We start from the raw sequence: 13,816 nt of genomic DNA, 5'->3' as shown, positions 1-13,816 counted from the left end.
TACATAGATTGTGCATTACATTCACCCATTCACACACCCATTCACACACCCATTCACACACACATTCACACACCGATGGCGGAGGAAACCTAGCCTGGTAAACCCTCCCTCCGGAAATCTCATTTCTATTTGATTCCTGGAGTGAGTCTGGCATGAACCGCCTCTCTGCAATATTGGCTGTGTATGCCAAACGGCCGCGCCTATCAGCGTCGTCGCTCATTGTTCTGTGATTGACAGCTTACGTTGGCCAATCAGGTGGCGAGTTCGAGTGAGCCAAAACACGAACGGCAGCCATCTTTTTCTTGTGCGCTATTTTCTCCGCAATTTTTTTACTTCAAAAAGCTCTCTAACTTCTATTTTGAGGCACGGAATTTACTTATAAGATATTGTTTGGATAGAATTTAGTTGTTTAACTTCATATATGTGGTCAATTAATCATGACAAAGCCTATTTAAAAATAAAAATGTAGAGAACCGGTAGGGGCGGGCAGTGACACCCATGTAACCGAATAAGGCAACCCATTTTGGGCATGGATCGTCTCAAAAGTCCCCTTGCGTCACATTAGACTGGTTAACTGCTGATTGGCTGAAGGGGAAAAATTATCATTGGCTGAAGGGGTTGTCAGTCAACGGTATTACTCCCGCCCAACTCCAGCACAGCCAATATTGCAGAAAGGCGGATCAGGCCAGACTCACTCCTGAAATCAAATGGAAATGAGATTTCCGGAGGGAGGGTTTACCAGGCTAGAGGAAACCATGCAAGGCACCAACCAATTAGGGGTTCAGCGTCTTGCTCAAGGACTCATCAGCGGTAACTCTTCTGGGGGGCGGAGCCCGGGATCGAACTGGAAACCTCACGGCTTCCGTCCGGCCGCTGTACCGGCCACTCTGCCACCCTGAGCCACTGCCGCCCCAGGTTGTTGCAAGGCACCAACCTGCTCAACGGGAGCAGTTACAGGTTCAGCATCTTTACTGAAGGTCTCTTCAGTAAACCGGGAACCTTTTTCCGATTCCTGCAAGCGGCCACTGACTGTACCTCCTGATCCGCTCTGCCGCTCCCATTATTACTTACACAATATACTCCATATTAACCCATTAAGACCTGAGGCGATTCTTTAAAAAAAAATCTAAATCCTAACAGTTTTTTGAAAAAAAAATCTAAAATTTGTTTTTTCAAGATTTTTCAAAAATAGCAGATCTACAAGCTCGTAGCGCGGCACTCGGTGCCGCGCTACGAGCTTGTATATCTGCTATTTTTGAATAGCCAAAGACATCTAAAGTGACATAGATGCGTTCCAGGTATCAATGGGTTAAAGGAACGTCCTGTTATTGCACAGCTGTGAACTGTTATTGCACAGCTGTGGGAATGTTGACGATTCAAGGAGCAGATTGTACGAGGTTCTTACGCATACTTTTGCCAGGCCACCAATATTTAAAAAATGTTTACGATTTAGACATTTAGCAGACGCTCTTAATCCAGAGCGACTTACAAGTGCAAATGTAAAAAGCACTTGAGAGTAAAAGGCATGAACCCTGGTCGACACGCCCCAGTGTAGATGGTCACTTAAAGTTGTACAATGCAGAATCACATATAACGATTTTTAGCAACCTCTGCTGGTCACTACCGTCACTGCATACAATTTCCCTAGTCCTCGATTACCCAGAATTCCATTCGTTTTCACCGGAAGCCGGAAGCGTTTCAAAAAGCGATCTTTTAATTGTTTTATACTATCTACGGATCGTTTCTCTTAGCCAGTGGAGCATTAGTTACCATGAGCTGTGCTTTCTTTTTCTGTTCTTTTTCGATCTTCCAATCCTACATTATCTTAAAATCAGCGTGAGGTTCCTTTTTGTTAATAGCGCGGTAGTTCCTGGCCAAACAGGAAACCGTTGCGGTAGTTCCTGAGGACGTCGGCCACGACGTCATGACGTTGGCCAGGAACGTCATTTTCCCGGGAAAGTCCCCCCCGTACACGTTCAATAGAAAATATATAAATAAAAGGCTTCCGGGGGTGAAATTCACGGAGTGGGTGTTGTGAAACTTTTGCCACTCGCAAAAGATATACAATTTAACTTTAGTTTTGTTGAAAACGTTACCTAGTATTACTTTAAGGAGAGTGCAAAGAGAACAATTTAGTGCTCCGAAGAATCTAGGATACCAGGTAAACATATCAACCCTAGCAACTAAACAACATTACTACTGTAAATAACATTCTTAGCATTTGTGCCAGTGGTGGGAAAAGTACTCACATTTTTTACTTAAGTAAAAGTAATAATACTCTGTTACAACTAAGTAAAAGTCCGGAATTAAAAATGTACTTGGGTAAAAGTACAAAAGTATTGGTATCAAAATGTACTTAAAGTACCAAAAGTAGAGAGTACTCATTATGCAGAATGTCCCATTTCACAAGTTTTCAAATATAAAATGGATAAAGATCTTTTGAAAATAGCAGATCTACAAGCTCACAATGCTTGTAGATCTGCTATTTTCCAATGGCCGAACTAACTAGTAACTAAAGTTTTCAAATAAATGTAGGTGAGTAAAAGTACAATATTTGGATCCGAGATGCAGTGGAGTAGAAGTAAAAGTATTGGAAATTGGACATACTCAAGTAAAGTACACATACCAAAACATTTTACTAAAGTACAGTACTTGAGTAAATGTACTTAGTTACTTTCCACCACTGATTTGTGCTAAATATGCACTACAATTTATAGCAGGCGACTTAAACAAGTGCGGAATCAGAGGAAAAGCAGTGTAAAGCTACCAAACCAAACCCTGCAGTAATAGCTGCCAAAAAGAAGGGAACAGAGTACAGAGACTCAGGGGAGTTAGTTAGGTAATAGAGGTCTGTATGCCAAAAGGTTTGGTCCACTGTCTGAAGGACAGTGCTGCTGGGACTGTGTTAGTTCAGTTCACTTTGCAAACCAACAGACTGTCTTCACACTGGTCTCTCCACTGTTTAACCGCACTTGAACCTGAGCGTCCATATTCTGGAGAGAATACTCTGTCTGTCTGTCTTTCTGTCTGTCTGTCTGTCTGTCTGTCTGTCTGTGTACAATCATTTAATTGTTTAAGTTTTTCTCCATATTTCTTGGGATGTCTTGTTGCATACACTGTCAGGCAGATAACTCTTATCTCGGTAATTGTACTTTTTTCGTCATTCTATGTCACACAAAAGTAGCTAAATTAGCCGATCTACAAGCTCAAAACGCGTCGCAGCTTGTAGATCTGCTATTTTTGATATTTTTTAATTGGAATCCTGAAAAGTTAGATTTGTATTTAATTTCAAATGCATTTAGTTATACTTATGTTAACTTTATGAACTTAAATACAAATACATTGGACATTAAAAAAACAATAGAATTTTAATACTAATCATTAAGCTACTATTATAGACTGAAGTAATTAACTCTTTGACTGCGGACGACGCGATAACGCGTCAAGTGCTACTTTGTCCAGTTGGCCGTCGACGCGTTCGACGCGCTGGACGCACGTTCATTGTTTAATCTCTGATTGCGCTATGCTGCTTAATATTCAATGTTATTCTCGAGTTCCACTTACTTCACGGACATCTGCATCCGGTTTCATGACCTGGATTCCGTTTCCGGTTTTTGATTCTTTTCCCCAGTCATTTTCGTCCAAAATAGGTAAATAAACGGTCTTTCACACGGTATGACGGACAAACGGACAGTTTCTCTTCTATAATCTATGGTCTGGGTGACGATCAGTCATCGCCGTCGTGTATCACATCGTAATTTTGGCGATCAAAACAATCTGGGAGGACGTCACATCCGTTTTCATGTTTTTCCCTGTCTAATCTATCAAGAAGGGTGAGAGAGACCCAACGACCTGATCAAGCAGTCATGTGCTGCTCTCTAGTGGCGGATTTGTGCTGGGTCTTTATATTATGTGCCCTTAAATTATTTTCATGAGAAAAATTCAAAATATAAAAATAAAAAAACACGAAAATTGCTGGCACTGGGGGAGTACTTTATGAAAATACTCTGGCAGTCAAAGAGTTAAAGCGGGTCATGTTTGCATGTTTGGAATTGTAAACAGCTGAAATCAATAATATATCAGTATTCCGATATTAAAGGTTCTATGACATGATTCATTTTCACTTTTTTTTTAATTTTTTATGTTTTTTGGGGGGTTGTATGACCTCAATTACACCCAAAAAATCAGAACTTTGAACATTCAGTGGATTTTCTGTGGTCTGGGGTTTTCTGAATAATTAGGCTGAAAAGTAATCTGAGCTTGGCCCTTGGGCAGTGAAGTCACAGGCCATTAATCCCGCCCACTCTCCTCCTCGCCCCTCCCCTCCCCTATCCTTTCCTTTGGGGGGGGGGGGGGGGGGGGGGGGAGCAGAGGCGATGATTGACAGGCAAAATCCCTCAACAGCGACACCCGCAGGCAAAGATACATTTTTTCATTGCAGTTGAAAAGGCTTTAGAAATGTGAGAGAAAAACACCTGCCATGGATCAATGGAGTGGAATTTTTTGTTAAAACGTTTTTATACACGTTTGAAGGACCATGACAAAGACTTTTAATGTGTGGTAAAACTGAACGTCATGAAACCTTTAACCTGTGGGCCGCATTAAAGTGAAGGTGGGGGCCTAATGTGGGCCCCGGGCCGCCTGTTGCCCATGTATGTCCTAAATTAAGCATCTTTCTTCTTCTTCTTCTTCTTCTTCTTCTTCTTCTTCTTCTTCTTCTTCTTCTTCTTCTTCTTGTTCTCTTCCTCCTCCTCCTCTAGGTGATTGAGTGCATCACCCAGGGCCGCGTGCTGCAGCGCCCCCGGGCCTGTCCCAAGGAGGTGTACGACCTGATGCTGGGCTGCTGGCAGAGAGAGCCCTACATGAGACTGAGCATCAAGGAGATCTACGCTCTGCTCCAGAGCCTGGCCAAGGCCTCGCCCGTCTACCTGGACATACTGGGCTGAGACCAAGAAGCCCCCCCGAGTTTATACTTTGTCGCGAAAAACCGACGGTGCAGCGCGTTGACGGAAATATAGCCGAACCTGCAAAGCTCACAACGCCACCGCCTTCGAATGGTATCAACGCATTGAATGGGACATTATCAGTGGTGTAAAGTAACTAAGTACATTTACTCAAGTACTGTACTTAAGTACAATTTTGAGGTACTTTTACTTTACTGGAGTATTTCCAATTGTCTATACTTCTACTTCTACTCCACTACATCTCAGAGGCAAATATTGTACTTTTTACTCCACTACAATTATTTGAAAACTTTAGTTACTAGTTACTTACTAGTTAATACTTACTAAATTATTACATTATAAAACATACATTAACCACTTCAGCCCTATTTTAAACCTAGGCTATTTGAAAATAGCCGATCTACAAGCTCACAACGCGTCGCGATGCAACGCGTTGTGAGCTTGTAGATCTGCTATTTTCAAACATTTTAGTACTTTTACTTTTGGTACTTGAAGTACATTTTGATATCAATACTTTTGTACTTTTACTCAAGTACATTTTTAATTCTGGACTTTTACTTTCAACAGAGTATTTCTATGTTGCAGTATTGATACTTTTACTTAAGTAAAGAATTTGAGTACTTTTTCCACCACTGGACATTATCAGGTTTTATCAGACCATTGAATGGGGCGAAGTAGGCGACATACTGACCCTACCCGCGATTTATCAGACCATTCATTGGGCGTAATCAGGAGATACTGACCTCCCCGGAGGCAGAGCAGTGCCCACAACATGATTTACCATTCTGTGCCTATCGGTACATAACTCGGACGGCGCTGAGTAGGCTCAAGCGAACGTCGCAACGGCAACTCGCTCGCTCGGTGGTCCCTCACGTGGCTCCAGTTCGCTTAACCCATTAAGACCTGAGAAGATTCTAGAAATGTCTTCTAAATCCTATCAATTCTTTGAAAAAAAAACCCATATTTTTTTTCCTCGATTTTTCAAAAATAGCAGATCTACAAGCTCATAGCGCGGCACTCGGTGCCGCGCTATGAGCTTGTATATCTGCTATTTTTGAATAGCCTAAAGAAATCTAAAAGTGACACAGATGCGTTCCAGGTATTAATGGGTTAAGACTGCGCGCCTCCGTCATGGTCCGAATCCGAAACTGAACTTTTTAAGTCATCTCCGTCAGTAGGTCAGTATGTCCTGATAACACCCAATGAATGGTCTGATAAATGGCGGGTAGGTCAGTATGTCGCCTACTTGGCCCATTCAATGGTCTGATAAAACGTGATAATGTCCCATTCAATGCATCGATAGCGTCCGAATGGGGTGACAACGCGGACGCGACGCGTTGTGAGCTCGTAGGTTTTGCTATTCCCGTCGCGCGACACCGCCACGCGACGGAGCATAAACTCGGCGTGGTTATGGGTTATTCTGACCGTGTGTACGTGTGGAAGGACAGAGGGCTGAGTATATATGCTCATAATGTTTCTGCACATGCATGGAGGTGGAGCAGTGGTTCTCAAACGTTTTATTTCAAGGGCCCCCCCTTAACTCTGAGAGTGTGCAAAATGGAACCAAATGGACCTGTAACTAAGGGTCCATTTGGAACCCGCCCCCCATCAAGGAACCCTGAGAGGTTGAGAACCACTGAGGTGTAGAGGGAGATAAGGGACAGCACTGTGTGTGTGTGTGTGTGTGTGTGTGTGTGTGTGTGTGTGTGTGTGTGTGTGTGTGTGTGTGTGCGTGCGTGCGTGCGTGCGCGTGCGTGCGTGCGTGCGCGTGCGTGCGTGCGCGTGCGTGCGCGTGTGTGCATGTGTGTGTGTGTGTGTGTGTGTGTGTGTGTGCGCGAACAGGAGCGTGTACACACATCGTGTGAGTACAGTAGCCTACCTGGTTGTAAATGTTATTGTAAATAATTATATTGTCCGTTTCATCATCTGACGAAAGCCTTAAATTTCAATTCCCCCTTTTTTTGTTTTCTCTCCATTTGATAATAATGTTACAGAGGTGTATATTTCACAAAGCCCAAACCAAATAGTACATTATTAAACATTATTTAAAATGATTAATAATACTCCCAGAGTCCTATATAAGGAAATGTGTTTCAAGAACTCAAATTATAGTGAAACGTAGCAACGACAATTCATGGGGTTTTGAGTCATCTCCCTTAATACTGCAGATTAGATCAACATTCTGGCATATTAGTTTCAATTAAAATGAATTACTATTGAATGTTATACTTTCTGGGGAAGTACAAATCAAGTAATTTTGTCTTGGACAATATACAGTATACGCACATACAGTAGGTGGGGAGGGCGGGGGGAGCAGGGACATACATAAATAATACTTTTATGCATTACAGAGGAGCTCTATGTTCTGGCTTTATGTTCTCAAGTCAGACTTGCATCTTCAGTTCATGGACTGACTCGGCAAAATGTCACAGTTTTTCTTCTCATTTCAAATAAAAAGCATGACACTGATAATTCTCTATATAATATATAATATGTGTTATATATGAAACATATAGTATATATTATATCTGTCTATCCATATGGGTATATATTAAATCCATCTATTGATCTAGTTATGTAGATAGCTATATCAATAGATAATGTATAGCCTACAGAAAAATGTAATGTAAACAATTTCAATGTACAAACTATGCTTTAAAGTTTTTAAAAGACATATCGTATATGCCATGACCATACCTTGATTTTGCAGTTTTTTTGTAACGTCATCGGTATATAATCTTTGTAAATATTGGATTATATTTTTTGCGCTCTCATTTTTGCTATTCATTTCCATTTATAATAATGCTTGTTTTGAACGTGATTTTACAGTAGTCAGCTACGGTATGCATTTCACGGTCTTAAGTCTTACCTTGATAAACCTAAAGCACAGTGAATAATGAGCAGGTGGTGTTAAGCTATTATGTTCATGTCGACAGATGAGCAAGTGCAGTTTGTTTTATTTTAACGCATTCACCAGCAATGTCATTGAACAAATCTTCCTTGTGGCCCATATATATCTGTAAAATGACATAGTTTTGTGTGCATCTACAAAGACCGATCTTCACATGTTTGTGGGTGATGATGAAACTGCTGTTTGTAGACGAGGAGGAGAACTTGATGGACTGAGGATGTCTTTATTTTTGTCATAACGTTAAGGGGAATTGACAGGGTATTTGATACTGCTTACTGTGCACTGATTTAAAGATGTTGACGTTTTCAATATTTCCATATTGTCCATGCGGTATATGTCCATTTTGTATACGGTGAAGTCAGTGAAGTTGCCATTTGATTTCAATGTGGTATGACGGAGCATAAATACGGATGGGTAATAAGTATGTAAAGTCTGATTGCCCTCCAGATGTTTTGTAGGGAAGTCTTTCTCTCTATGAACAGCTGTACTCTGGGAAGTGATGACTTCTACTTTTACTGACACTGGAGGATTGAGTGATGTGTTGTTCAAGTACCTTACAGTATAACACAGATACTGTACATACTGTATTTCACCTCTGTAAAAAAAGAACTAAAAGACCGTAGCAGTGTTGATTTCGTCGACTAAAACTATGACTTTTTTTTTTGTCGACTACCTTTTTTCACTGACGAAAACGAAATAAAAACTAATTTACGATGACTAAAACCAAGACAAAAAATATGTTGACAATTTCTTCAACAATAAAAACTAGACTGAAATGTTAGTGAGGGACTAGTGGAGAAGAGATCCAGTAGAACTAAAAGTCATTTTATGTTTGGTTGCGCTCGGGTGTTGCACTCTGAAAATAGCAGATCTACAAGCTCACAACGCGTCGCAGTTGTGAGCTTGTAGATCTGCTATTTTCAGAGCGCAAAAAATCAGCCATTACGACGCCATCAAGGCACCGCCTAAATACATTTTAGTCGACTAAATCAACTGTAGATTTAGTCGACTATAATCTTATGATATTTAGTCGACTAAAACTAGACTAAAACTAAAAAAATTCAGATGACTAAAATATGACTAAAACTAAATGGAATTTTATTCAAAAGACTATGACTAAAACTAAATCAAAATGTGCTGTCAAAATCAACACTGGACCTTAGCCATAATTTCTTTACATAGAGGTTAATAGAAGATCATGTTATTAAGTTTGAATCAGACCCCAAAAGTTCTCAGTTCTAATAATGATATTAACTAATGTGACTTGCACAATTTGCATCATGAAAATGTCTGTCATTGTTATTCTTTGGTTACAGCATTGACCAGTTTTTGTACAATAGTCACATCTGCTGTTTATAAGCCGCTTAACACTCTGTACAGTTCTACTATTTGTCTATATGAAAAGTAGGCTATGTTCAATAGTATATTCTGTTTTAAACAGGTATCATGTCAAAAAACTGTGTGACATCTATTAAAGAAAAAATGTGTTATGGGCCACTGTGCAAATACATACAGTACCATCTATGTAAATACTAATTTATTTGTGCTAAAACTGTATAATTTATTTGTGCTCGTTCATAATAATTGTGAGAATACAATCCTTTTTTTTTAAATTTCCTTAAAATTTTGATCTGCAGAGGGCTTTCTTTGAAAGTTGTTTTCTCTACTTTAAAAAAAATATATATATATATAATTTCCATTCTCCTCTCCACTGTGATGGGGAAGTTCCATAGAGGTTGTTTAAGATTAAATCTGTTTAGGACACTCTGAGAGTTGCAGACCTGTACGGCATTGGTTCTCAAAGTAGGGTCCTTGAGGGAGTTCCAGGGGGTCCCCAGCTAAATGATGGATAGTTAGGAACCAAATGGACCCTTATGGGTCTGTAACTCAGAGAGTGTACATTTGTACACTCTCAGAGTTACATTAACATTGATTTTACAATATAAATTGCGGTCCCAGATATAGAAATGCCATTAAATGGGGGTCCGTAGCCTAATGCATGTCAAACTGGGGGTCCTGGAAATTGAAATGGTTGAGAATCACCACTAGAGCAGTAAAAAATCTCTCATGGGGGTCCATCGCATATAATTTTCAAATGGGGGTCTGTGGGCTAATAAGAGTCAATTTGGGGGTCCTTGACATGAAAAAGTTTGAGAGCCACTGCTGTATGGGTCCATGTAAAAACCTTAAGGAACCCTGAGGGTCCCTGGACCCCACTTTGAGGAACCACTGATTTAGGATAACTATAGAGTGACTTAATGTTAAGGATATCTGTCCCAGCAGAGGGTAACCACTTTACATGGGCCAACTTTGTCAAAGATTTCCAGAAATCTTCAAAGAAAAGCGGAAATAGCAGATCTACAAGCTGGTGGCTTGTAGATCTGGTATTTTTTGGCTATTTTTGATATAGGGTTTGTGTGATTGACCAATCGAGCGTCCCTATTTGCCCAAAATAGCAGATGTCTATTTCTAGCACAGAGGTTTGCTGTAGAGGGCAAATGAACGCACAGAGCAGTGGTTCTCAAACTTTTTCAAGTCAAGGACAACCCAAATGTATTTGGCCGCGGACCCCCATCTCAAAATATTTTGTTCCAGGGACCCCCCCACAGAAGCAAAGATTTGAGTTACAAATGTTCGCTTTAAAAATATTTATAGTCAAAGGTTTGCACAAATTTTCATGATTTTTCAAAAATAGCAGATCTACAAGCTTGTATATCTGCTATTTTTGAATGGCCAAAGTATAAAAGGTTAAAGTGGTTCAAATTATTGTGATGCTATATTAACATTTTTGCTGGGGACCCCCTGGAACGCCCCCCACGGACCCCTGGGGGTCCCCGGACCCCGCTTTGAGAACCAATGGTATAGAGGCAACTCATGTCCAGTTTACTAAGTGATTAACGGTCACTTTACGATCAATACCGATCACCTCTGACTGACTGTAGCCTATTTTCCTCCTTCTGGTGAATTACTGTGATTTCACATCATCTGAATAGTATATTATTTTGAATGTAATCAAGAAGGGATGGGACTGTTTTTTTCTTTTTGGCGGGGGCGGGGGGATTATTTTGTAAATATACGGTAATCATGGATTACGGTTTTCATCCCTGTGCAGATTACACGTTTTACTCACCGTGCGAAAACGCAAAGAGAGTGTGTGTGTGTGAGAGAGCAAATGTGTCTGAGATGGTGTGTATTGTCTGCACACATATCTGTATATAAACGTGTGTGTGTGTGTGTGTGTGTGTGTGTGTGTGTGTGTGTGTGTGTGTGTGTGTGTGTGTGTGTGTGTGTGTGTGTGTGTGTGTGTGTGTGTGTGTGTGTGCTCTCCTCCCAGGCAGATGTAATCCTTCTGCTTTAATATCAGTCAGTTCTAATCAACCAATTCTATGCTTTGTGCATCATGTGAGTAGCTTATCCCAAGTTAATGGAAATGTTCCTTGTAATACTGTGCATTTAATAAAGGTGGTATGTCTTACAATAACGCTTGCGTATGCAGTATATGCTTGAATTCAAAATACCTGTCATTCTAATTCACAATTTCTGTAAAACATATCTGTCCACAGGTAGTAGTAGGCCTTGCCAAGACCCCTGTTTCTGTAGCATGACACACACCCTGGACATGATGCTAATATGTCACAGGGATTTAACTTGAAAAGTGCCAAGCAGGGAGGCAATGAGTCCCATTGAGTGTTTGGTAAGACCCGGGCGGGGATCGAACCACAAACCTCCCATTCTCAGGGCAGACACTCTGGTTCATACATGGGCAACTAGAGGCCCGAGGGGCCACAAGCGGCCCCCACCTTCACTTAATGCGGCCCGCAGGTTAATATCGGAATACTAGTATATTATTGATTTCAGCTGTTACAATTCCAAACATGTCCCGCTTTAAATACTTCACTATATTAGTAGCTTAATGACTAGTATAAAAAATGTATTGTCTTTTTTATATCCAATGTATTTGTATTTAAGATCAAAAAGTATAACTAAATGCATTTGAAATTAAATAAAAATCTTACTTTTCAGGATTCCAAAAAAAATCTTCCGGATTCCAATTCAAAAGTAGCAAAAATATCAGATCTACAAGCTCAGAACAGTGTTCTGAGAACACATTGCACTGCGGCGCGTTTCGGCTATTTTTGCTACTTTTTGTGTGACATAGAATGCCGAAGTACGGTATTAATTTACTAAAAAGTCACGCAGATAAGAGATTTCTGCCTGACAGTATATGCAATGTGGCCCTCTGGAGTGAGTGTGGAAATATAATGGCCCTCTCCATCATCAAAGTTGCATTACCCCTGCTCTACGCCACTGAGCTGGGCCATAAATGACCAAGTAGTATTGTCTTGTTATTCCATATCCTACTATAAATGCGCCAAATCTCTGTCTCGTCAGGATGTCATGAAAGGATCCCAAAGGCACAATTTGTTCACAAACAAACTTAATAGCAACAAGGAAATCTGCCCAAAGTGCCCATACTTTGCTTGTACACCGTCTATTTTCGCTGCACGACACCCGTGCTCAACTAAGTATGACTCATCATGCCTTTACATGCACACAGGTCAGGCCTACAAGGTCATATGTAATTGGTCGGTACAGTATGGTAGCCTACCTCTGGTATATTGCAAGATTTGTGGTTGGCAGCTCCATCATAAATGTTGTCCACTTGTAGGATATAAATCAGGTCAGCCTGTGTTTTGTACACAAGGAACGCATCCGTGTCATTTTTAGATCGCTTTGGCTATTCAAAAACAGCAGATATGCAAGCTCATGAGTGCCGCGCTATGAGCTTGTAGATCTGCTGTTTTTGAAAACAAAATCCTGAAAATGAGTGCATTTTTTTTTTACTCAAATATTTGCTTCTGGGGGTCCCTGGAACCAAATATTTTGAGATGGGGGGGGGTCCGTGGACAATTACAGATCATTTTGGGGGTCCTTGACATGAAACATGTTTGAGAACCACAGACATATATATATACTGTAGCAACATGAGTGACTGCTAGGATTTAGATGACATTTGTAGAATGCCCCAGAATCAAAGATTTGAGTTAAAATATTCCCTTTAAAAAAAAAATATATATATATATATATATATAATCAAAGATTTGCACACATTTTCACGATTTTTCAAAAAAAATAGCAGATCTACAAGCTCTTAGTGTGGTGCCACGCTATGAGCTTGCAGATCTGCTATTTTTTAAATAGCCAAAGAAATCTAAAAATGACTCAGAGATGCGTCCCCGGTCATAATGGGCTAATAAGTCCAAGTGTGATACTTATGATAGAAGTGTGCATAGTGATGAGTTCATTTGCTGAATACGTTTAAAATTGTTGTTCCACAGTATTTGTCGTTTTCAACCTCCATTAACCTACATAAATACTAATTGCTCATAAATAAAATTTATCAGGGCTCTAAAAATCCAATTTGCCACGATGCCAAACCAAGACAAAAGATAAATACAAATACGTAAGACTTGAGGACTCAAAAGTAAACACAGTGCAAGATTTGATGGTCTGTTGGTTTCATCAAAAGCTGTGCGGTTTTTATTGTAGTATTCTAAATTTACATAAAAAAAACAAAGTCTGCCCATTATGAAAGTTAACGTTAATTCAATATACATCTCATTGTATTTTACATAAGAGGGTAAGAGTATAGGCATGGAGGTGGCATGATTCATAATCAAGGCTCGATAGAATTTTAAAAATATAAACGAATAAATAGAAAGTGCTATCGAAACCAGAGAAAGTCCTTCTCTTTGAAAAGAAATTAGGAAAAATAAAAAATAGATCTGCAATGTGACAAGTCTCAAAGCTCCCCTTCGCCCACACGCAAATTAAAAGTCGTCTAAAGAAATACGTCGGAAACTGAGGCTCGATTCACATAACGGTGAAAAAATATCAGATCTATGACCTCACAACACGTCAGGGTGCGACGCGCTGTGAG

General features: G+C 40.2%; 1 protein-coding gene across 1 annotated transcript in view; it reads left to right on the top strand.

The window, feature by feature from the left end:
• The window catches only part of ntrk2b (neurotrophic tyrosine kinase, receptor, type 2b), a gene marked incomplete at both ends in the record, with an annotated part of 33,255 nt that extends 28,309 nt beyond the window's left edge, over positions 1-4,946 (top strand). The window contains one exon of the mRNA XM_080420351.1: positions 4,761-4,946. Coding sequence (XP_080276477.1) covers positions 4,761-4,946 — 186 coding nt within the window. The remainder of the gene's footprint in view (positions 1-4,760) is intronic.
• Between the last annotated feature and the right edge of the window lie 8,870 nt (positions 4,947-13,816).

This window comes from Gymnoscopelus braueri, assembly GCF_963280865.1.
Source record: "Gymnoscopelus braueri genome assembly, chromosome: 22".
Lineage (NCBI taxonomy): Eukaryota > Metazoa > Chordata > Actinopteri > Myctophiformes > Myctophidae > Gymnoscopelus > Gymnoscopelus braueri.
The sequence above is the reverse complement of the archived record's forward strand: the minus strand, read 5'-3'. Positions and strand labels throughout refer to the sequence as shown.